The sequence below is a fragment of the Ostrea edulis genome, chromosome 2 (genome assembly GCF_947568905.1).
Source record: "Ostrea edulis chromosome 2, xbOstEdul1.1, whole genome shotgun sequence".
Classification (NCBI taxonomy): Eukaryota; Metazoa; Mollusca; class Bivalvia; order Ostreida; family Ostreidae; genus Ostrea; species Ostrea edulis.
The window spans coordinates 60,445,959-60,472,078 of record NC_079165.1 but is presented as its reverse complement, the minus strand read 5'-3'; the positions used below and the strand labels follow the sequence as shown (position 1 = coordinate 60,472,078).

The 26,120-nt window shown below is 34.7% G+C and overlaps 3 protein-coding genes across 4 annotated transcripts in view; 1 reads left to right on the top strand and 2 right to left on the bottom strand.

Moving 5' to 3' along the window:
- The window catches only part of LOC125679381 (uncharacterized), a 17,301-nt gene extending 4,638 nt beyond the window's left edge, over window positions 1-12,663 (top strand). For both annotated transcript variants that reach the window (XM_056154652.1, XM_056154653.1), the window contains 17 exons: window positions 106-287; window positions 606-685; window positions 884-957; window positions 1,854-2,011; window positions 2,872-3,076; window positions 3,958-4,079; window positions 4,185-4,296; window positions 5,680-5,835; window positions 5,997-6,041; window positions 6,444-7,160; window positions 7,292-7,414; window positions 7,513-7,630; window positions 7,980-8,130; window positions 8,404-8,466; window positions 8,776-8,848; window positions 10,760-10,813; window positions 12,161-12,663. In XM_056154652.1, the coding sequence (XP_056010627.1) occupies window positions 106-287; window positions 606-685; window positions 884-957; window positions 1,854-2,011; window positions 2,872-3,076; window positions 3,958-4,079; window positions 4,185-4,296; window positions 5,680-5,835; window positions 5,997-6,041; window positions 6,444-7,160; window positions 7,292-7,414; window positions 7,513-7,630; window positions 7,980-8,130; window positions 8,404-8,466; window positions 8,776-8,848; window positions 10,760-10,813; window positions 12,161-12,331 (2,604 nt within the window). In that variant the 3' untranslated portion in view covers window positions 12,332-12,663. The remainder of the gene's footprint in view (window positions 1-105; window positions 288-605; window positions 686-883; window positions 958-1,853; window positions 2,012-2,871; window positions 3,077-3,957; window positions 4,080-4,184; window positions 4,297-5,679; window positions 5,836-5,996; window positions 6,042-6,443; window positions 7,161-7,291; window positions 7,415-7,512; window positions 7,631-7,979; window positions 8,131-8,403; window positions 8,467-8,775; window positions 8,849-10,759; window positions 10,814-12,160) is intronic.
- On the bottom strand, window positions 12,347-26,120 carry LOC125679382 (ribosomal RNA-processing protein 8-like). Its single transcript, XM_048918578.2, has 7 exons — window positions 25,935-26,120; window positions 17,349-17,458; window positions 15,272-16,359; window positions 14,050-14,179; window positions 13,803-13,909; window positions 13,459-13,555; window positions 12,347-12,777 (listed from the first exon to the last, which is right to left on the bottom strand). Exons 2-7 carry the CDS (start codon window positions 17,433-17,435, stop codon window positions 12,670-12,672), a joined length of 1,617 nt encoding a protein of 538 aa, XP_048774535.2. The 5' UTR covers window positions 17,436-17,458; window positions 25,935-26,120; the 3' UTR covers window positions 12,347-12,669.
- On the bottom strand, window positions 17,348-26,010 carry LOC125679383 (rRNA N6-adenosine-methyltransferase METTL5-like). The gene is made up of 2 exons (XM_048918580.2): window positions 25,925-26,010; window positions 17,348-24,219 (listed from the first exon to the last, which is right to left on the bottom strand). Exon 2 carries the CDS (start codon window positions 24,184-24,186, stop codon window positions 23,521-23,523), a length of 666 nt encoding a protein of 221 aa, XP_048774537.2. The 5' UTR covers window positions 24,187-24,219; window positions 25,925-26,010; the 3' UTR covers window positions 17,348-23,520.

Here is a 26,120-nt window from a genome sequence, read left to right as displayed (position 1 = left end):
TGTGTCTCATGCCTTCTGCTTCTGTAAATAATTCAATTTATTCAAATAAACAAATTTTTACAGAGTTTGTTTTGGATTTCTCTTGTTTATTTTTATGTATCACAGCATTGGCAGTCCTCTGGTCGGACTCTCATTGGGTGTTTTTGTGCTGCCTCAAATGTTACTGGAGTTTTAGTGGATGTCAATTCCATCACTATCTGTCTTCATAAGCATGGAGCCCTTGCTTTCTGGGATTATGCAACAGCAGCTCCTTATGTCAAAATTGACATGAATCCAGTGTTGACTAGGTAAGAATGATGAGATATGTTTATTGTACAAAATTGACATGAATCCAGTGTTGACTAGGTAAGAACGATGAGATATGTTTATTGTAAATTTTACACCTGGCTAGAAACCCTGCTATACTCAGTAATTTTATTCCTTGCAAACCAATTGTATAACTATATTGAACTACAGTGTATTTAGCAACAAAAAAGAAAATGCAATGGGGTTGTTGTAATCGGATGAAATGTCTTTTAAATGCCTGTAGATGTAAAATGGTGTATTTAAACATGAAAGAAAATACATTTGACCCGTCCTTAATGACTCATTCTGTTAACATTTAGTGGTGAGGATCAACCTTACGTTTACAAAGATGCGATATTTATGTCGGCCCATAAGTTTGTGGGAGGAGTGCAGACCCCAGGTACATGTCATGAATATAGAATTAATCAGTAGCACAATTTATATTTATAAACATGTCATGGAGTAAGGATTCTACCATAGAAAATGCTTTTTATAAATTGGACAAGGATTGTTACCTTCATCATTGATACATGCACATTGTAGTACAGTGAATGTGCTGTGTATATAGCATGTTTCATTGGATGAGATTTTATTGTAGGAATACTGGTTGCTAAAAAGAAACTGTTCAGGAACAAAGTGCCGGAAAACTGTGGTGGAGGAACTGTATTTTATGTAAGAATCATTCCAATATTTTCATGGTCAGTCAATCTACTCTATTTTTCTTTGAACTTCAGATTTCTGTAGTGTGTTCACTGAAGTCTACCTGCATGTTCATAAAAGATATGTGATAGGTCGTTGGAATAGCAATTACTTATCCCAGACTCTGTAGTTATCTAAAGCAGGAGTCACTTTGATCTGCACATGCATGTACTGTAAAGCAACTTTTATTCGCGAAATAAAAGTCGTCACAAATAAGGTTGGTTTACAGTAATCCAGAGATTACTACAATATCAGAATTACATCTGGTAATCGGTTTAATCTGCTTAAGGCATATTGCATTTAGAATGTGGAAGTGGAAGTTGTAGAATGGAAGAAAATTAGATCATGAGTTAGGATTCCTGCTGTAGGGTTTTTTCATTATCCACTTGCTGTACTTTATTTATCATAATCACAATTTTTGCTGATACATGTAGATATAAAATTCATGTATTACAACATCACACAGTACATGCATTTCGTGTACATGTATATGAAGCATGAATTAAAACAAAGTGATGTTTGACTTTTATAAATTAATTTACTGTAAACCGACTCTTACTCGTGATGACTTTATTTAGCAACTTACTCATGATGAACTGGTTCATGATGACTAATTTTCACAACTAAGATAATCTTAAATGTAGAAGAAATGTTAAAGTTCTGGTTTGCAGTGAGAAATATTCGCGATGAAGTGGTTCTCTTGAACCTTGCAAAAATTTCTCGAATGCGTTGGTTTACAGTATTTCAAACCCTGTATGTCTCCAAAGTTTTTATTAAAGTTCTGTTACCTTCAACATATTGAGGTTGTTCATATATGTTCATATATACATGCATGTACATCTAAGTGAATTTATATTGACTTAATTCAGGTGAGAAGAGAAAACTACAGGTTTTTACAGGAACCTGAATTTCGCGAGGAAGGAGGAACACCAGCTATTGTTGAATCCATCAGAGCAGGCCTAGTGTTCCAGCTCAAAAATGCAGTGTCAGAACAAACAATCATGGAGAAGGAGGAACATTTTCACAGGTGCAAATTCTATATTGGAGCATTTTCATTCTCTACCGATTGAATATGAAATCTCTGTATTTTGTGAGTACAAGTGACTTTTGATTACTAAAAGTTCATGGGACTTCTTTAAAATTTCAAGAGATCAAGAGTTCAAGTTTTTATGGGTTTAAATCTGCAAATTGGCAATCCACCTTGATATAATTCAAATCTTATACAAAGAGACTGCTGGGTATCTCTACTCTGTTCTTGTGAAAGAAGTCATTGAGAGAGAATTTCCATCCTGATATTGTGATAAAGTCAGATTCAATTCATATCTTATTTGTATTTTGTGATAACTGTAATTAATACTTCTTTCTTTTTGAAATAATTGTCTGATTTTTATGTCTCAAAATTATAGTCTCGAAATAATGTGTTCATACTGTATTCAGTGCTAAAATTAAATGATTTTGATTGTGTAATTTTAAAACACCTACAGTGACCAAGTAGTATATATATTGTAAACACACAATTAACAGTACACACTTCCCATGCAATCTATTTGATTTTACCAAGTAAGGCCCCCCTCTAAGTAAGTAACTGCTGGACTGACAACTTGTATTCACAACTGATTTTTCAAGTTTTCAAGACTTTCAATGTAGTGAAATAGGTGTAATGGAACCCAGAGATCAAGAACTTTGAATGGTGGAAAGTTTGAGAGATCAAGAGTGAATGTTTTTGGTTTTATAGAGAAAAAAATTGGGACTGGAGCTTCTCTTTGAGAGATTAAAAACTTTGAGATTGAAGTTAGAGCAATCGAGAATCACCTGTATAAATATCCAATATTTATCCAGGTTATGATTTTCTGAGAATGTAACTTATTGATTATAATTTCTTTACAGTATTGCTTTAGAGACTCTACAGCATTGTGAGAATTTAGTATTACTGGGCTCAGGGAATAAGAACAGTCTTCCAGTGTTTTCGTTCTTGGTTTACAACCCTGAGGCAGGGAGGTTCCTTCACCACAATTACGTAGCCAGTTTATTGAATGACTTGTTTGGAATCCAGGCTAGAGGAGGATGTGCATGTGCTGGACCTTATGCAATGGTGTGTTGGTTGTCTTAATTTTACTATAAGGGTTGTTCCAGAATATGTGTGTGTGTGTGTGTGGGGGGGGGGGGGGGGGGGGGGGGGGGGGATAATCCAGTTTCTATATTGATATGTGATGGTAGTGTGAACAGATCAAGAATTGTATATGCTTGATATAGAGATAATGATGGAATTAAGTGTAGTTATTTACCAGTTTGATACATCATAGTTTCTTACTCACTCTTCATTACAAACATAATCACTCTATCATTTGCTCAATATTGACATTCATTGTTGGAGAGAGCAAATACAGACTGCTTTCAAAAATGAAAGTAACTCTAGAAACTAGATTTTATGCAATCTTTTAAAAAAATAAGTGGTGGCAATTTACAACTGTAAATAATTGTTATTTTTTATTTTGATTTCAGTTAATTCCATAGTCCTTAACAAGTGATGAAACAAAAATATGTTCAACATAAACATGGGGCCATTTTTAACGGTTTTGAGATCAAAATATGGTATCTAAGTCAGGTTTGATAGGCGGGTGTCTGTTGCAAAGATTATGACAAATAAATAAAGTGTCTGTAAAACCAGAAAATACATCTTGCAGTACAGTACAATATCACTACCGGGTGTTATATATATCAATGTGAAAGAACAATCACATATTCAGTTGATTCTGTTTAATGGGTGGTTGATATGTTAAGAATTCAATTATGTAGGTGGTATCGGTTGAAGAAAAAATTAAATTTGTGGATGGATGGGGGGGGGGGGGGGTTATAAAATCTGCTGTCTAACACACACCTTGTTTAATATTGTGGAACAGCCCAAAGATTATTTCCTTCTTTCAAGAGTACACTGTAGATAAATTGTTCAGCTGTTGGAGTTCACTGTTGCAGGATTTACTAGGATTAGATGAAAGAACATCTGCTGAGATTGAGAATTTGTTAGCAGAAGACACTAGGCTGGATAGGACACACTTAAGGAGATATAGAGAGTATTCACAAAGGGAAATAATCAGGTAAAACCAAACGCGGTTGTTAAATTGTTTAAGGGAGATAACTATTAATTCCTCCGTTCTTTTTTCAGTTTTATTTATTATGGAATCATCTTTGTACAATTGCAGACCAGGTTTTGTCAGGATAAATCTTCCATACTTTATGGATGAGGAGACTGTGCAATTTGTTTTAGAGGCTGTTAAACTTGTAGCGAAAGAAGGATGGAAGTTGCTACCACAGGTGAGGGACAGTCTGGTACACTTTTATCTTATAGAGTGAGGAACGATCTGACACACCTCCCCCCTATATTACAGAGTGAGGAACGATCTTACACACCTCCCCCCTATATTACAGAATGAGGAACGATCTGACACACCTCCTTATATTATAGAGTGAGGGACGATCTAACACACCTCCTTCTATTATAGAGTGAGGGACGATCTAACACACTTCCTCCCTATATCATAGAGTGAGGAACAATCTAGCACACTTCCTCCCTATATGATAGAGTGAGGGACAATCTGACACACCTCCTCCCTATATTATAGAGTGAGGAAAGATCTAACACACCTCCCTATATCATAGAGTGAGGAACGATCTGACACACCTCCCTATATCATAGAGTGAGGAACGATCTTACACACCTCCCCCCTATATTACAGAATGAGGAACGATCTGACACACCTCCTTATATTATAGAGTGAGGAACGATCTTACACACCTCCCCCCTATATTAGAGTGAGGAACGATCTTACACACCTCCCCCCTATATTACAGAATGAGGAACGATCTGACACACCTCCTTATATTATAGAGTGAGGGACGATCTAACACACCTCCTCCCTATATCATAGAGTGAGGAACGATCTAACACACTTCCTCCCTATATCATAGAGTGAGGAACGATCTAACACACTTCCTCCCTATATCATAGAGTGAGGAACGATCTAACACACCTCCCTATATCATAGAGTGAGGAACGATCTGACACACCTCCTCCCTATATCATAGAGTGAGGAACGATCTAACACACCTCCCTATATCATAGAGTGAGGAATGATCTGACACACCTCCCTATATCATAGAGTGAGGAACGATCTAACACACTTCCTCCCTATATTAAAGAGTGAGGGACAATCTGACACACCTCCCTATATTACAGAGTGAGGGACGATCTGACACACCTCCCTATATCATAGAGTGAGGGACGATCTGACACACCTCCCTATATTATAGAGTGAGGGACGATCTGACACACCTCATTCCTGTATTATAGAGTGAGGGATGGTCTGACACACCTCCTCCCTATATTATAGACTGAAGGACAATCTGGTACACCACCTTATATTAAGAATGAGGGATGATCTGACACACTTCTTTCTTATATTATAGAGTGAGGAATGATCTGGCACATCTTCTCCCTACATTGTAGAGTTAGGGATCTTCCAGCATACCTCCCAATCTCTTCTCTGAATTGTAGAAGACATTGCCATTGTATATGATCATTATTTGAACTTCATTCACGCAATTAATTTGCTCATCCATAGATATTTAAAGGATATTATTATGTATATGTACATGTATCTTGGTGTTCATTAGACAATCAGTACCTATATTTTACAGTATATGTTTAATCCTGAGACTGGAGAATGGAGGCAGAAAGATTTCCAGGTGTTTAAAGACAGGAAGTGGCTGGGACACATTTCCTACAGATCAGGAGAAATGCATTACAAAGTTCCTCCAAATATTGTCAAAGGACCCCTCCCTACTGATTATACTGTAAGCTGTCTACAGTCACTTTTCACAAAAGCATGTTGATTATGATTTGAACACGAAATGTTGTTTACTGAAGTTTGTACAGTGTATGTTGCAATTATTTTATGAAACTGTCTACTTTGCTATTAATATCCCAGGTCCATAGATTTCATATACATTTGTAGGATTGTATTGAGAAGTCCAAAGAACTTTTCAGACAGGCTGTAAGGGTAAGTCTCACAAAGACACATGTAATTTATTTGGATACATTTTTATCATAGATATTTCAAGACAACTACATGTACCTTTCATTTCAATGTTATACAGAATGTGTACTTGCAATATGTATTTAGAATGTATGACAATCTTATTTGATGCACTGTTGGACTTGATCATGAAATAACACTTCCATTGTACAATAATTTATAACTGATTTTACAGTTTTGTACAACAATGATTAAGTGCTTTTTCAACAGCGCCAAAGGTGCTAAAATTTCAAAATTCCTGCTAAAATTAGTACACTTATACACGTAGTTCCAAACAAGTCGTTAACAAACTGATGACATGAATGCAGCACCGGCCTATTATTTATGAATATCTGAACTTTTTGACATGAATTATTTCAATTCTAGACAAAGTATCAGTTACCTGACCACACCCATATGTTTGATGACCATGCTAAAAAGTACCGCTGGTTCCTACTACCCAGTGAAGCAGCAGACATCTTGGCTGGACACAACGTTCCAAATTTCTCCTCACAGCTGCTATTTTGCCCTCCTTCCCTCAGGGAAATTTTAGGGTTACCTCCCTTTGTGTTGGAGGTGATGAAGAATGATGGGGTAGTGCACGCCCCTACAACAATAAACCAATCAGAGACCACCACTCATAATGACTTCTCAGAAAAACTGCTTCAAGATTTAGAGAGAGGGTATGGCGTTATAGCACAGTGTGATTCTGAAAATTCTGAAGCTCAGGCTAATTCCTGTGATAAAGACCTTAAATCATGTAAAGGAGAAACACATGGATGTGATATTACAGAAACAAAAAGAAGGGATATCTGTGATAGTAATTCTGTGTCCACACCAGAAACTGTGTGTCCTCTTATCAATACATCAAGAAAACGAGATTTACAGAAGAAAACTGTAGACAGCTGTTCTTTGAGTAGATCTTGTTCAGATTCAAAACAGAAAAAAATTGACAAGACAGTAGGGATAAAGCAGACGTCCATTAATGCAGATGAAGGAAAAAAGTCCACTTGTGCTGCCAGGTCTGAACTTTCATCAAAAAAGAAATCATCAGCAAGTAAATGGTTCTCTCCTCCCAAACCCATCTTTACAAAATTCCTCAAGGTGTGTGTTTTGAGGCAATGACAACTCTCCATATGCATATTGATACAGAACTTGTAAACTCATAGCTTTCATGAAATAAACACTTAAATGCAATCTTTATACCAATGAAGATTCTCATACATGTATGACAGGGTGTAGAGGACTACAGCATGCTTCGTGATGGGGACCGGGTGTTGGTCTGTCTGTCTGGTGGAAAGGACTCTTTGTCTCTGCTACATACCATCAGACAATACCAGTTCTACTGTAAAGCAAAGGTAAGTGATGAACCACATTCTGTTCTACAGGTGATTACGCTGTATTACTGTATTAAATAGTACCCATGTGTCTCTGACTGGGACCTTTGTCATGACAGGGACTGTGTTTTGAATTTGGAGCAGTAACTGTAGATCCTCAGACTCCCTCCTATGACCCCAGTCCTCTCAAACAGTACCTGGCCAGTCTCAATGTGCCGTACTATTACGAGTCTCAGTGTGAGTATTACCAAGTAATTTTGAAAATTGACATTGGGGGGTTTATTCATGAAACAGGCTATAAAGAAAGGAAGGGTGCAGGATTTTCAGTTTGATACTTGATATAGCTGGGTAAATGTCGTAAACTACATGTAATAGTTTGATTTTTCCCACTCGAAAAGGAGGGGATGGTAGTTTAAAAAAGAAAAATCACTGACTGACTGCATTATGGGTTACATATTGTAAGATATGGATTCAACTTAAAAAAGGTTAACAGTAAGATACAATTTGTTTTTTTGTAATTAATAAAAGTGGTTCTATTTAGGAATTGTATTTTCATGAAAACCTGTATTGATCACTTGTGTTGAAGGCATCATGGATCAGGCACAGAGTCTGGAGAATTGTGCATCCATCTGCAGCTTCTGTAGTCGAATGAAGCGTGGCAGGATTTATGCCTGTGCCAGGAAAAATAACTACAATGTTCTTGCTTTGGGACAGCATTTGGATGATTTGTGTGAAAGGTATTAGTGTATGTCATTTATATGAAACAAATTGTTGTTCTGAGAATTCACTTAATAATTTTCCATTACAATTTTTATTACCTGAGGATTGTTTGTGTACCCTCTTTGATAATGAACAGTTTTGACTTTGTGTTGAATTTGCCTTTGAATTCAACCATGCCTCCACTAACTCCCAAATAAAATGTAGATATGATGACAATCCTGTCCTGCCTGGCATCAGAAATTGTTTTAGTATAAACTGCATTTATAGACTCAACATTGTAATATTTTCAGTTTTCTCATGTCTTTCTTCCACAATGGGATCTTGAGGACAATGAAGGCTCACTATGATGTAGAGTAAGTATTTCATCATGCAGAAATATCCACCATATATCCCATTTACAACTATAAAAAATACTGGTAGATACCTTAAAAAGTGACACATTGAACAAATAATGAATGGATGCATAGGAAAGAGACAGCTGCAGTAATTTTTGCTTTGCTCTTGTACTATAAGTATCTTTTATGGGCATTAACAAATTTTGTAAATGTATGCTGCATTGCTGATTGTCAGTTCCATGAATTGAAGGGGAATAAATGAACAGATTCATAGATTTGCTTACAGATAACTGCTTTTTACTTTTACATGTTCACTTTTTTAACCAGAGAAGGAGACTTGAGGGTAATAAGGCCTTTTGTGTATGTCAGAGAAAAAGATCTACGACTTTTTGCAGAAAAGGTATTCAACTTCTTCACATTTACCCACTTAATTCACTCGGAACGGTTTATTAGGTCACCTTAGTTAATCAGGTGATCTGTTGCTAATGGTCTGCGTCCAGTGTCGTCCATGAAGAATCTAACATTTTTAACATCTTTTCAATAACTACCCTTCTAATTCTTTTTAAATTTGGTATGAACCATCTCTGGGACAAGTAGGACATAAATGGTAATTTCAGGACTCCTGCACCCCTGGGGCCTTAGAGGCAGGGTAAAAACTGACAAATTTTCAAAAATCTTCTTCTGTACAACCGCACATCTGCAAGAAAAACTAAATGCATGGTCATGAACAGCAGGGAGGTCTCTACCAAAATTAAAAATTTCATGATCCCCGGGGTTCTAACACAAGGGCAGGGCCAAACTTGGCATATATTGTTTATGTGTAAAACATCTTCTATGATGCTATTAATACTAAATTGAAACTAAATAGGTATTTAGAAAGAGCTCTTTCCAAAAATTGTAAATTTCATGATCCAAAGGGTCGGGGGTTTTGGTTCCAAGGTGGAGGCAACATTACCATAGTGATTATAAAAGACTTTGTCTTCAATTTTGCTGATACATTTTGTACTGTATAAAAACTATATGCATATGTAGAAGCAAAAGGAAATGAACTAAAATAGTGAATCTTGCAGTCCTAGGGTCCCGACTCTTGGCTGGGACCAAAACAGTCATATAGTGTTAATGAAACATATATTATGTAAAGTCTTCCCATTAGTTTGAGTACCTTTGGGAGCTTTTGTATATTAAGAATACATCTTGTTTTATACTGCTGCTGGATATTAGAATTTAACTTAGATATGCGGAATAGGAAAATTATTATTGATTTCATAGCGCTTGGGACTAGTGATACTTTTAACTCAAGTGACCAATAAGGCCTGTGTGTCTCTTGTCTTTTATAAACCGTAGACCATCTCTGCCTATCTGATGTAAGCTTTTCATGTGGTTCCATGTTGAGTAATCAGTCTTGTAACAAACATGTGCCCCAAGAAAGTGAAGCAAACTAAAATTTTGAAATAGTGCTCACTCCTTCAGATTGGCTATTTGTCGTCTTCAGAAAACCGAATATTTGATATTATTTCTGATTAACTGAGCTATTTTCAATGCTCTACACAAGGTGTTTGCTTGCAAAGTCAGTCGTATTTTTTAACACCCCCTCCCCCACCCCGAGATCAAAGATTCTGCAATTCTGTCCGAAACTTTAACCTTGCTAACTTTCGAACAGCAAGTGATAGAGCTTTGATATTTCACATGAGTTTCCTTGTGACAAGACCTTTCCTTGGATACCAACATTTTTGACCCTGTGACCTTGGAGTTTGACCTACATTTTAAAAATTTTAACCTTAAGCTAATAACTTTTGAACAGGAAGTGCTAGAGCTTTGATATTTCACATGCGTATTCCTTGTGACAAGACCTTTCCATGGATACTAAGGCTGTTGACCTTGACATTTCACCTACTTCTACAAAATTGACATTGGTCATAACTTCTTAATGGTAAATATTAGAGCTCTCATATTGCACTTGAGCATTTCTTGTGAGAAGATCTTTCTATTGGTACCAAAATATTTGTCCTTGTGACCTTGGCCATCTTTGGAATTGACCATTATCGGGGGCATTTGTGTTTCACAAACACATGTTCATAGTCGGGTTACTATTGAGACCAGACATAAAGAAACTGGTGAGCCCCATGTGGTCATTGTGGCCCTTAGGATTCATTACAATTTATGGCATTTACTTTTCGTTTCAATTTGGGTAGAACACAATTTAACAAGTAGAAAAAGAAATACTGGTATATAGCAGTATCTGAACACTTTATAGTTAATTTTAGTTAATGCATACATGTATCTTTACTTGTTTTCCATTTCATTCTTTCAGAATAAATTGCCAGTTATTGCTGAAAATTGTCCTGCTTGTTTTGAAGCACCAAAGGTATGGAATTTGCCCCATCATAAAGGTGTTTTTATAACAATCCAGAATGAGCCCATTATCTATTACCCCCTATACACCAGTTTCGAGATTAGAGCTCTCCTGTGTAGGAGTTGCATTTAGTGGAACTTTGAATGCTTAAGTGGGACAGAGTGGCTCTTACAGTCAGTGGGAAAGATGATAAAATGTTTTAAAACTGATTTCTCTTTAAATATTTAATGTAGGAAATATAAAATTCTATTAAAAGAAATGTTTTGCTAAAGTGGGAACATAAATACAATGCCATATTTGCAAGTAAAATCCTAGATGTGATAAGTAGGTGCAACGGAATAACATGATATTGTAAGAATTCCAAGTATTTAAGGTAGGTAAATACTATTAGAAATTTCTGTCAATCAAATTTTTTTTTCATCTAAATAACTTTAACTACTCATAAACTAACTAAAAAACCCATATTAGACCAACCTTAGCAGGCTTATTTTTATATTATGTGCTACAGAGCACATATACCCCCAAATCCAAAATTTAACACAAAGATGCACAATCTCATGTTTTATTAATTTATGCACCAAAACACATCATATTATGCTATAATTTACATAAACCAATATATATTCATTTACTGAGAGAATTTTTAAAGATATTCAATTGAAAACATACACAATTGCTGTTTAATCTGCTCACATCCTTCAGGAAAAAATCACAAAATATCGCAATTTTCAAAAATTCTCAAAATCTAAATTGTTTACATCCCAGTTTTTCTTTTAAAATATTTAGAATTATATCTAAGGTTAACAAAAAAACATATTTTACCATAGTTGACCAGAGATATTTTGCAAAATGGTCTCTTAAATACGTAAACCCCCAATTTTGGTAATTTCAAGTTTTACAATTCTTCTTTGCACACTTTGAAAATAGTAGAATGTAACAGTTAAATTTGGGTGATGAAACAGCTTATGAGAAACTTACTGAGCACATTCACCTATTCCCGCATGTAAACAAGTTGTTTTGCACCTTACTATGTACGAGAGTTCTCCAAAGGGAAATAACTCAGACATACATGTATCTTGAAACCAACGTATTGAACCTAGGTAATATTGTTATGTAACCTTTTTAAAGCTGTTAGTAAGGCATGAATAGCTCATAGGCGTGTCTCTCCCCTCCCCAAATTTAGCAGAAATCATATGTCATGTTATGTTAACCTAGTTTATGCTTGTCTTAATATGTTTACACATGCACATATATTCTTTATAACACCCGTATCTCTATTACCTGTGTATTATGCAGCAAGTACATTCTACTAGACAGGTATTAATAAATGGTTTTATATTCTATCATTCTCATCTACAGGAAAGACACAGAACCAAGCAGTTACTGGCAGCTCAGGAAATTCTGTTTCCAAATTTGTACAACAGCATGATGGCAGCCATGAAACCGATCTTGGCTATTAACAAAACCGGAGTTCGGGTCAGTGACTTCCTGAACCCTAAAGGAGAGGAGTCTGATGATATGGACATTTAAAAGATAAAAAGATGCTTGTATTTAAAACTATTTATTCATATATTGCATTCTTTGCACCATTGTAAAAACAAGACCTCATTGTGGGTGATTTTTGGCGAGTTGCTAATTTTGGTCTGTTTTGGTGATAGGTTCCAAATCTCCAAAATGAAAACCACCAAATTTTAAGCCTTTTTATATCTATACAGTAGATATAATTTAAATTGCCAATATACAACCATCAAAATTAATAACATACTTTCATTCCCCTTGAAGTCGTCAAATTTTTCACCCACCAAACCCCCATAATGCTGTATCCTGCTAAACAAATAAAACGACTCTTCCTGAGGAATCAATGAGTGTTATCTCTTTTTGTACACACAAGGCTGGAGGGTCAATACTGGAGGTTTGACTTGAGGTTTTCCCTTTTTCTTGAAATTAAAGATGTAGAACATTTTGTTTGTTGTATCCTGTAAAGAGAAAAAGATAATGATTAGGGATGACTTAGATGTACTCCTACAGATGTACTCCTACAAGTAAGAGCCTCTGTTAATGTGACTATGCTCCTTATTTACCTGCAGTGATAAAAAATAAATGTACAAAATAAAATGTTATGAAAATAAATACTATATATATATATATATATATAGTGTTGCTGCTGAACCTCTAGCTGGCTGGGGTAACCTAAATGATGGCCAGAAGTAATTGGCATACTCCTATGAAGAGTTCAAGCAGCTGGAGAACTGGTGTACATGTTTACACATTACAAATTCAGAGATTGATTTAATATAAACACTTGGCAAAATTTTACTATTAAAACTTCTTATATGTTATAAAAAATTTTTTTTTACTAAATATAATTGTTTTACTTTTTAAGTACCAGTAGTTAAAAATGTGTGTTGTCTTCATTTTCTCTCAAAATGTCCTGAAACAGCTTGAGAGTAACCATTTTTATTTAGATGAAAGAAAACAACTTAAGAAAATATCTTAACTTATGATCGCGCATAGGCTGTTGTAAAGTTTTGATGATTTTTAAAAAATGTAACTTGCATATAAGTAAAGAAGTTCAATAAAATGAATATTTATCTTAAGTTTATTCAACTTGAACTTAAGAAGTACAGTAAGACAGAGAATGTCATTGTGGCATTTACCTTTGACAGTTGGTAGAAGCCAAACTGTTCAATTTTCAGCAGGAATTGTGGAAGACTCTGGAATCTACTGGCAACCTCAGCAATTTTAAGTTGTCCACTGAAAATGACATGATAAAAATAGACAAGTACTGGATGTGATGTGCATCTACAAATGATTTCGGGTGAATTACGAAATATATGGAATGGAAAGCTAGTCTTAAGGACAGTACTTGATGCCCTAGAAGTTTAAAACTTAAGCAGAGGTTTGATTAGTTTTGCTGTGTAGAATTATAATTCTTCTGCATTGAGAAGTTATCCTGTTAAATATCAGTTTTAGATCTGAAGTCTCTCATCAATTTCCTCACCCAGTTTTCAGAACTCTGTGTGCCTCAGTGAGATAATCTGTAAGGTTAGTCCCCATCAGTGACAGACAGAAAACAGCTACATCCACACTCCCATTATCAAGGGGAACCTGAAGTTCGGAAAATTATAGCTCAATTCAAATTCCTCTACTGTTCTTACTTTCAAAAGTACAACTACACTATGTGTAATTTCAGTAGCCAAAAAACTTTTATGCAGTTTTTATGTTAAATTTTCATGTTGAAACCTCACATGAGACATGTCACAAGCTGTCACAGAATCATTCAGTGCAACCAAGTCAAACGAGTGCACTTTCTGTGGAACACTTCTGGCAAGTTTTGCATCTCCACAACCAAAGTCGGCCACCACTCTGTTACGAGGTCTAGAATACAGAGAAGTTATCCAAATTATATTAGAACATTATTCTGATAATATTTTCATGCTAGCATTTTCAAACAAGATGTGATGGTGAGAATCACTGCTCCCAACATGGCAGTGTCTAATGTTGGCGTTGACCATTGGTCTTGACTTGTAGCATAGCTTTTTAAAAAGGTTTCTCCACCCTCATGTGATGTAGGTTTTTGCAAAATCTTTAATTAAACTTTGTGTATGATAGAAATATATCTTTTGAAGAAATTTTATTCACAGGGTATAATAAAAAATTTGGTAAATAATTTGATGCTAAGAAAGTGCAATAACTCTTCGTATTTTCTCTGTATGTCTATTATGAATGATTTCGTTAAGGATCGATGTCAGATAAAAATCAAAATTCAAATAGTTAGGGGGAAGGGGTAAAAACTCCCGTAAGTTTCTGTCATTTGACATCGATTACACTTTAGTGGAAAAAGAAAAAATACTAGTGACTGTTAAAAACCACATAATAATACTACATTTTAATGAATATTTAATAGTTTTAATGTACACTTTCAATTGTGAATAAACAGTAGAAAAGGTATAGAGAGTGTTATTCATACTTGTATGTTTTTACTTGTTAATCGATTCGTTTCAACATTCATCATATTTAGTTTTAAGGGGGGTGGGAGGATCTTGGTGAAAACTGAATCGGTTTTTTGTCACACATTGAACTTTCGATCTCGGCCCTAATATCCGCAATTAATTTATATATATTTTCACAGTATCAGTTTTATGAAACTATTGATATTTAAATTTTGTCATTTTAACCAGTTGTTATATATCTATATTATATTGTTTATTTAAAATGTGTGACTTTCTGATGCTGACATATTTAAGAAGGTGGTAACATATACATTGTCTTTGGTTACTGATTGAATTAAACTATATTAAGTGCAAATTGATACAGTTTTCCTTTGAACCATAATATTGATAAGTCACATGAGGGTAGAGCTACCAATATAGAGTCTCTATTTTTCTATAAATGTATAATTTGAAATGTTATGACCAAGATAAAAGCTGCACACATACAGTGATTTACAGGGATGTGGTATAAACCTACAGTTGTTTGATATCTCTGATGACAACATCCACTGGGTTGACAGGCCATTTGTTGACCTGTGTCTGGAAGCCCTGATGGTAAACCTGGAATGCTTCCTCATCCTCAGTAAACATTTCCTGAGCCTCCTGACCGGTGTGGGTGTACAATTGTTCGTTGATGTAGCGGAACCGGGCTGAATTCAGCTGCTCCATCAACCTCTCCTTCAGTGACTGGGATGACTGGGACCTCGGGAGTAAGTCCTCATGAGTTTCTTCTTCCAGATCGTTGTTTCTCTGTTTCTTCTTTTTCTTCTTCCTGGCTTCATTTCCATCCTGATGACCGCTGATGCTGCCCTTTTTACCATTACTTGCTGCCTTCTGTGATTCAGATTTTGTTGTTAACATACCAGACAGTATCATTGGATTAAATGTCTTTTTCTTATTCTTTCCATCTGAACTCTGAAAATCAGTCCTATTTCTGTCAAAACGTTTACTTTCGGACTCACTATTGGTATCTGTTTTCGATTTCTTTTTCTTTCTCTTCTTCACACTGACTTCTGATGGACTGTCACATTTGGTATCACTTTGCTCTTCACTTGTTTTACTGTTCACACTTTGAGCTGACCCCCTGTCTTCCATTGTTCCATTCCCATTTGCAAGCTTCCTCTTCTTACTGTTGACTTTTCCCTTCATTTTCTTTAGATTTTTAACATTTTCACATTTCACTGGTACCTCCACAGATTCACAAGTTTCTTTTACTTTAATATCTTTCCTCTGGAAATTTTTCCCACCAGGGTTTCTTGTTATATCATTTCCTAACGTAAATTTGTTCTTGTTTTTCTTATTCTTTTTCTTCTTTCTCTTTGTTGTTTTTGACTCAAAATCACAGCTCATCTCTGCTGCATTAGACACCGAATCAACACTTTCTACTAAATTCTTCTTCATTTTTTTAGAATTGTCATCACTGCTACCTACTCCATGTTTTCTTTTCTTCCCCTTTCTTTGAACACTGGAAATCCTGACATCTGAACTCTCAGTTTTCTCGGGTTTGTCAGCTACCTCTTGTTGTCTCCTCTTCTTCTCTTTTACTTTTTTTCTCTTTCCTTTTTCCTGCAGTGAGAAACCAAACAATATCACCTGATGTTAACAGGCAAAATGTGGACCATTTCAAATTTGTATGCATGAACAAGATGTCTGTGAAACATGTCCTCCATCATGATCTAGAAAATCTGACCTTGGCATGACCTTGACTCTACATGATATAACACAGAAACTTCTGATTTTTTCCCCTTTCAGCTGACCACACAGGAAGTCTCTAACTTGCATAGTTTTAAAGGTTAACAAGGTTAAAACTGCAGAAAAACAGACAAAATTTTTTCCTCAATATTCGATCCCAGGGGCATAAAAATTATTATAAGTTGTTTAAAATAAAATGATATCAAATTATTAAACATTTTACAGTGAATGAAAATAATATAAACAAAATCATAATGACAATGGGATTTTTTTTTTACACCAGGACCTACTCATTTACATCAAGGTTATAATGACAAAGTGATTTTTACTCCAGGACCTTGTGGGTTTGATCCCACTTGTACCTTGTCCATGTCAAACTGAAGGACATAAAAATAGGTAGTGTCTGTTCCTTCACCAAATGCTGGACATTTTGAAGGGAGAGTCACAGGTCTTCTGGATATGACCTCAAAGGGGCTAAGCCTGTTTTGGGAACTCTGTGATACCATAAAGCAGAGTTTGGGCTCAAAATGGGCTTAGCCCCTGTGTATGACCTTTTATAAAAAATACAAGGTCCAGTGTCACAGCACTACTAAGGCCCTAAGCACCTTGCATACATATAAATTTGTGGTATTTCATCTACAACAGCTGGTGACATCTCAATATGAATGAATTTTTAAGGGACATAAAACACACAACATACTCTAGGACCTACAAAATTGCACCATGGTCATTATGACTAAGCAAGTTTTTACATCTACATATTGCAGAATTGAAGTCAGCTACAATAAGCAGCTTTCACTATGTAACAAATTCAAAATGGTATCTATTTTTTCTATATAAGTTTTACATGTACTGTATCATACTTTAGTAGTGTGGTGACCAGCGAACAGGTCTTGGATCAGTTGATCAGTCTCTGCACTAGTCTGCCAGGGCTGAGGGTTAAAGTCCATGGTGACCAAATACTTTCAGTGACCTGTAGAAAAATTCTGCCTGAAAATCATGTTATGAAATATAGACATGGCTAGATATATATATATTAGTTTATTCACCAATCAAGGGCCCTCGGGGGGCATGTACATGTTAACAGGCAATTAATTATAACAATGAAAATAAATAACAATCATTTAGAAGTACTACTGGTAATACTGACAGAGTTCACACTTCTGCACTGCACATATCTATAATTATATATGAAATACTGATTACAGACAAGATTTAAATTAACAACATGATAAATAAAATAACCCTGATAGCTTCACACATCAGTTTCTGGGATAGCAGATAATGATAGTGTTATGTGAATACATATAAAATTGCAATTGTAATCAAATCAGTATAATTATATTTCAGTAAGAACAGTATGCAAGTATAAAACACATGTACATGTAGGATCAATTGTAGAAGTGTTAAAGAAGGTGTGAATTGTTTACTTGATTACAGGGGGCACCAAGGGACAGTGCCTGTTAACAGTCTGGTAGTAAATCTATTGTACCAGACTGTTGGTTTTGTACTCCCAGTAACCAAGACAGCTTACAAGTGTAAAGCAAAGGAAATGTGTACAAAGCAAAGACATGTACTTGTAGTATCATATTCCATTGTTCAAAATCATCTTACTGAATACAGCATGTAAGTATATTACATATGTACACGCAGGATCCAGTTCTGAACGTTTTATGTCTAAAGCAGGAAGGTTAGAATACTTATATATGGGTCATGAACCCAAGCATCTGTGAGATCATCAAAGTTGTGCATGTGGTAGATTTTACGAATAAATAGGTTAATGCCTTCCTGGCAAGCAGTTAATTACACTAATGTGAAGGGGAGATGTGGATAAAGTTTTTTTCCCCTGAAATTCCCGACTCAACCAAGTCATTTGAAAAGAAAAGACTATGTAAACTGTTGATCCATCATTTGCGTAATGACAAGTTGAGGTTCAAGACATTTGTATGAAGAACGTTTACCGTCTGCCTTGTCTTTGACTCAATCGAACGCCTTCTTTTCTCAATTTCTTCTTGCGAAAGAACGGGCTCAAATCTATACGGCTCCAAACTTAACTGTTCGTGACTTGTCATGTTTACAGTGCTGATGATGAAATAAACCGGAATAGACGGTGTGACTTCAATGGCCACTCTCTTAGCGGCGGGTAATTTAAAATACATGATAGATTAATATTGATTTAATTGTTAATCAATTAGGATTTTTGTTGTTAAAGACTGTCAATTACGATATCAGTAAGCCATACTTTATTCATAAAAGCAAATATGTGGTTAGGGTTGCCTTTCCCTTTAATGTCAAAAATGAAAAATATTTTTGTCAAAAAATGTGAACCAGTCCGTTTAACATCTCCTAATGCCTTAACATCTCTTCATCATTAAGATCTCTTCATTATTATCCTAATGCCTTAACATCTTTTCATTCTTATATAATGCCTAAACATGTCTTCATTATTATATAATGCCTAAACATGTCTTCATTATTATATAATGCCTAAACATGTCTTCATCATCATGCAATGCAGGCTAATCATCTCTTCATTATTATCCAATGCCTAAACATCTCTTTCATATATTCATATTATTATCCATTTGTGCCCCTCAGGGATTGCTCTTTTAAAATGTTGACAACATTGTTGCTGTGTGCTATATCTATAAGAAAATAAATTGGCATGAATATGTCAGTCAACCTTTATGGTATAATAAACATTTCAGAATTGAAAAACAAATTGTCTTCTATAAGTCTTGGTATCAAAAAGGCATAAAACATGTACTGGACATATTGGATGAAAATAGCAATTTTTTGTCACTAATTTAAATTTAAATATCAAAACAAATTATGTAACTCACAATGCTGTAAAACAAACAATTATATCGGATTTAAGAAATGTTAACTTTAGTAGGATTGGATTTATACAAAAGTCCAGTGATTCCTTGTAATATCAGTCTTTGCTCTTACTAGAAAAGGATCAAACCTATGTACGTGATCTTAAATAAACCAGTAGTAAATCCTTAGGGTAAAGAAAAGTGGGCTAGATATTTTGAAATAACTGATGTACGATTAAAAGAGATTTACTATCGTCCATTCCTGGTAACAAAAGATGGCATATTACAATGGTTTCAATACAGACTTAACCATCAGATCTTAACTACCAATTGTTTCATGTATGAAATAGGTAAAGCTGAAATCTATAATGTAGTTTTTGTGAAGAAGAGTAGGAAACAATCTTTCATTTAATTTGGTAATATCCTATTGTTCAACAATTTTGGATAACTTTATTTTTCTATGTTAGTCAAAAGATATTAATTTGAATTTAAAAGGGCATGGACACGATTTGAGGTGAAAATTTTTCAAATTTTATTTTACCATTTTTAATGATTAGAATGCTTAACTAAGGTGCGTATTTCTAATGGTCGACATTTTTACTAAAATCAATCATATAGCCTACATTTATGTCAACAACAAAATTTACGACCTTCTGTAAAACTTGGCCTAGATACCAGTACAGTACAATCCTCTTATTACAATAGTTTAGATACCATACAATTTCTTCACAGTATGTGTGTTACCATAACAACTGGCTGCACTAAACGTAATCTATACCAACCTTTCTCTTGCAGGTATGCATATTTTTCTCAGTTGAAGTGCTACATGGACATAATTAAAGTTTTTAAAATTAAATTTATAAAATAAAATGCTGAACAATTTGTATCTTCATAAACTATATATGTCAGACTAAGTACATACATATTCAGCATAAAGGAATATGCTTGCAAACTATTATATGATTTTAAAATTTAAAATAGATCCATCCTGGAGCTTGACAAACTTGTCTATTGGACATTTTGTAGAAATTGTAGAGGACAACCTTCTGCTCGTTTCAATCATGCAACATTTGTCTGCTTGATGCCATGTAAAAAAGAAGCTGACTTTCAACTTAAGGTAGCTCCATCCTCATGTGACTTATCAATGTCAATGGTTGAAAGTGGAAAAACTGTATTAATTTCTACTCAAAATAGATTAATTCAATTAACAACCAAAGAAAATATGTATGTAGCCACCTTTTTCAAGATGTCAGACATACATAAACTGTCAATATCAGATTGCACACATTTTCTTAAAACAGAATAATAGATTTTAAAAACTTATTAAAATGACAAATTTTTAATGTCAACAGTTTAGAAAAATTGCTAATTTATAAATACTGGGATGTATAAATTGTGAGTGGCTATTAGGGAGACATACGGTAGAGAAATACCAGCATAGGAGTTATAAACTTTTTCACTATCAATAGTTTACCAAATTTTTTATTTTACCCAGTGAATAAAATTCCTCTTAAGGAAGGTAGCTAAATTCTGAGTACAACTGTGCAGGATGCTACAACTAAGTATTTAATGGTTCAATTCTGATCCCATTGGTGAAAACATATTACACATCTAATGCTGAACCATATCCAGTTGAAAAATTTGGTGTCCGTTCAAATTTAGAAAGGATTTGGCAGAGACTATATTTTGTGGTGGAAGGATTCATTAATCAAAAAGTTCTAAATCTGCATGATATTACAGTTTCTGTTTGATCCAATGTATCTTCTATTTTTATACTCCTTAAATGTATTTCAGTTTTATAATTCATGATACAGGTAGGTGGACTTGGAACTAGTTCAAATATCGTAATTTATCAACTTGGTTGACATATTTTTCCAAACTGATCACTGATTCTTAAAAAAGTTTTAACTAATTTACTTGATTTTTTTGTATAAAAATTCACTATTTTCGCCAATATTAAATTTTTTATCTCCAACCCCCACTTTTTTTTTAGTTCCATTTTAAATTGTAAGATCAGACCTTGACAATTATGTAAAATTTTAGAAATTGACATTACTCCTAATATGTCCTTTTAAACTCCCAACTTTGATATTATCAAGTGCAAAAAGGTCATTATTTGTTTCCATTACTAGTTTTAAACCTTTTTTTTTTTTATCTGTAGTGTTAGAAGACATGATTATTTATATCTATTTTATGTAATGATTGATTTGTGTTGCTTATGTTGTGTTGATGCCAACAGACAAATCAAGTTTAATTGAATAAATTTTAAGGGCAAAAAGGTCATGCTTAGAACACTGTAGCTCAATAACAGGAGTTGCAATCCCAGTTTTTCTTTTTAAAATTTCCTAATTCTCCCTCAATGTAGAAATCAAAAATACATTTCCCAAAAAATTGACATTACTCCATATATCAGGTGCAAACCTCTTTAAAGATATAATTCTATCATTCACAAAGTTTAATTTAAAAAAGATTTTTGCAAAAACCTATGACATCACATGAGGATCGATCTACCTTAACCCCTGCTCTGGAGGGAATGAATTTTACAATAACTTAATTAATGCTTATGCACAGATTAAGCCTAAAATAAAAATGGCTGTTTCTGCTAACCTGACCTGAACCTCAAAATTATATACCCTGCCATAGATTTTTTTATAGCACATTGTTCAAGAAATCAATGAAGAAATATTTTATTAGAGAGTTGACATTACTTTGTAGTTAATCTATGACAAATCATATTAAAAAGTTGCTTTGATACTGAAAAATTAGTGTCTCATGTTCAATACGTTATTACTAGTAAATAGACATGTAAATGTACCAGCAACTTAAATGGAGATGAACAAGAGATGTTTGTAAAACACATATGGCCCCCGTGGTGCAAAATTGAAAAAGGTTATACACACACATCATTTAATTGATGGTAGTATCATCAATTCAAAACACTGAGCAGACAATATCTTCCTATGTCAAGAGTGGATTGACCATGTGACCTAAAAATCAATAGGGGTCATCTACTCCTTATGCTGTACCAGTGTACCAAGTTTGGTGTCAATCAAGCAAATAATTCTTGAAATATAGAAGACAATATACATGTATTACTATGTCCTGTTCAACCATTGACCTTTGACCATGTGACATCAAAATCAATAGGGGTCATCTTCTCCTGAAGATGTACCAGTGTACCAGGTTTGATGTTTGTCAAGCAAAGGGTTCTCAAGATATTGAACGGACAGTATATTCCTATGTCCAGTTTGACCCTTGACCATGTGAGCTCAAAATCAATAGGGGTCATCTTCTCCTGAAGATGTACCAGTGTACCAAGTTTGATATCTGTCAAGCAAAGGGTTCTCTAGACATTGAGTGGTCAGTATATTCCTATGTCCAGTTTGACCCTTGACCATGTGACCTCAAAATCAACAGGGGTCATCTACTCCTTAGGAATGTACCAGTATATCAAGTTTGATGTCTGTCACTCAAGCAAAGGGTTCTAAAGATATTGAGCGGACAGTATATTCCCATTTCCAGACTAGATTGACCCTTGATCTTTTGACCTGAAAAACAATAGAGGTCCTCTTCTACTCATAACCAACCCACATATGAAATATCATTATCATCAAGCGAATGGTTCTAAAGATATTGAGCGGACAACATGTGGTCTACCGACCGACAGGTGTAAACCAACATGCCCCTCTTCTTTGAAGGGGTCATAACAAAAATATAATTTAAATTCCAAACAACCTATCCTAATTTTTACTTGGACGTTAGCAGAAACACATCAATGTATCTTTTTGTCTGTTTAACATCCTGCAAATTTTTTTAATAATCAGCAATTTGTATTTCTAGACCTATCTCTATAACCTATCTTTGACTATCTCTATGGCCTATTTCTATGACATATCTCTTTGACCTACATGTATCTCTATGACCTATCTTTGACTATTTCTATGACCTATCTCTATGGCCATAAGGAAGAGCTTGAAACTTGAAATTATAGTCCCCCTACCACCAATACATTACACTACGTGCCAAATTTGCTCTGGCTATTCAGTTAATGGCCTGCACATAATTCAGGTAAAAGTGGATAGCAAGAGGTGACTGGAGTGAATCAGGTGACTTAAAAATAAGTAGACATGTAAATGCTATTTGGCAATTTATTCATTTTTCCGTGTCTGATTGAAATGACAGGGCAAGATCATCTTTAAGTATTCATACTGATTTATCATTTATTGCCAAATCTGACAAAATCAACATCAATACATACTACTTTTTGTTTGTGACACTTGAAGGTATCTGCAATTTCAAATTTAAACTGTCCCAGAATCTCAATAGACACCCCCCAGTCCTTGGCTTTTTTGCGTAGATGTTCCCTTGTGCTAGACTTGTGTAAAGAATAAACAGCATTTGTTGACATCATCAAACCAGCCTTCACAAATTCCATGTCAATGCCTGCATTCTTTTTAGTTCCAAATGGAGGATTCATTATCACAGTGTCAAATTTCTTGGAGAAAATGTTCTCCGAAGCACACTTCACATCTTTTGGGGAGATATTTACAATGTCCTGTTGAAGCAAATCTACATTTAAAATATCAAAATCATCCAAGTTTTTCTGACAGACTTCCAAAGCTTCTTCATCCACATCAATCCCCAGAACATAAGTAGCTCCTAACATTACGGAACCTATACTCAGAACACCACACCCACATCCAAGGTCAAGGACAGTGCATCCATCAATGTCATTAAACTTAGTTTGAATCTCGTGCAACATCACGGAAGCTATATGTGGTGTTGTTGGATATTGCTCCAGCAAAATCTTAGGGTTGTCGAAAACTTCTACACTTTGAAGGTGACCCTCCAGCTTCTTCAGCTTCATTCTTGAAACAGCCATTGCCAGACAAAGCAAACTTGCGTTTTATGCGCTCTGAAAAGAAAGGGAATTCCTACTCACCTCTATTTAAAAATGAAGAGGTGACATGACAGTAGACAAAATCTCTCAGAAGATTGTCAAATTACTGATAGCCACACCAAATTACTGATAGCCACACCAAATCACTGATAGCCACACCAAATGTATGATACTAACTGAATATTAAACACAATTTTCTTCTTTCTGACAACACTGAAATTTTGTAAGTTAATTCATTGAGACTTAATCTACACAAAGTTAATTTCTCACCCCATTTCCTTCATCAACTGCACAACATATCAGAAATGAGAATTGGAAAAATAGATAACTTTGAACACCATATGTGTAGCAATGGGCACTGAAATTTTAATATACCTAGATAACTGAATATCAATTTTTATTTTCTAAAAAAAATTGTATCTTTGAAATGGATAAATTTGCATTCTTGTAGTCTATTACAAATTTTTATTGTCTACCTTGTTGTCCCTACTAAATAACATTAGCTGTAACACCATACAATGGTTGTCATAAAAATTAACTATCAGTGAAATTTTAACAATCCAAGAATATGAGTCGTATTTTTTTTTTATCAGACATTATTTCCATTCATATTCAACTGGATAGAGAAAATTAACATAGCCTTATCTACTATTATTTCTAAACACTAGCCCATATGCAAATTTTCACTAGCCTGATGGATAATTCTATAGAGTAATTTAATTTTTTTATAGCCAGAGCTATTGGACTAGTGTCAGTTTATTCTCTTTCTATTACATCACTCAGGAGATTTGTTTAATACTGATACATAAATAAAGTACAATTTGCTACTAAATATTAACTGTAAGATGAAAGCGGATTGATTGAAGTTAAAACCATAGGCATAAATAACATCTCATTTATCTGCTCAGTTCACCTCAGGTTGGCAATGATCAGGTTGGGAACACTTCCTCTACAGTGAGATATTCTCATGAAAATGCGATAATCACTCTTTATCAAATTATAAGCAAGAGTAAACATATCCCGTACAACCGAGAGAAACACCCATGGAGTACATCTCTTCGTGTTTTACGTGGAAAAAAGAAAAAGTGCTACAATATCTGATACTTCTGCAATTATATAAATTAAAATAAAAACACGGTGCGCATTGGATTCAGCATCCTTCCCTCTTACGTAGCGACATTGATAATAAAATTTCTTGACTGTTGTCAATTTTAGAGAGACAATTCACGTCATGTGTCACACTTATGCAGCATATTGCACGGAATTTACCATTATTTTCAATCAAAACACCCAAACACATGTTTATGGTAATGTTTACTTTCTCGCTAAAGATGGATAATCGCATTTAGCGAGAAGATCTCGCAATAGCCTAATTAGGGGCTAGTGTTCCCAACCTGATGATAGCACACATTTCTAGCCTGCGGAGTTTTTTTTTTTATGGGAGAAGTCAGTCTTTGAAGTAAGAGCTGAACGTTGATATATAACGTTACATGATATTATGTGTCCTCTACAGAACAGTACATAAATTCATTTAAAAAATGACCCCCCCCCCCCCCCCCCCCCCCCCCCCGGTTCAGAACACGCACAAGTAATGAAGCAAATCAGTGTAACAAAGCAGTGCTGCACATCTATCATTGTAAATCTACGAGTAAAACATTACATATACATTTTCTAGAGGTGAATTGTATTTTTCTTTTTACACTGTGTCGTATGTCTGTACCGTATGATACCGTTAACAATCCCTGGTTGTTATCATGCATGGTAATTCATGGGCGCAGCCATTTTTTTTCTTTTTACGTATTCTAAGTCCAAAACCAAGTACAGATAATATGTTAATTTCCGAAATGTAGCAGAATCTGAATCTTTACTTCGAATGATGGAATATATATATAGTGTGCCTTGATGATAATACATGT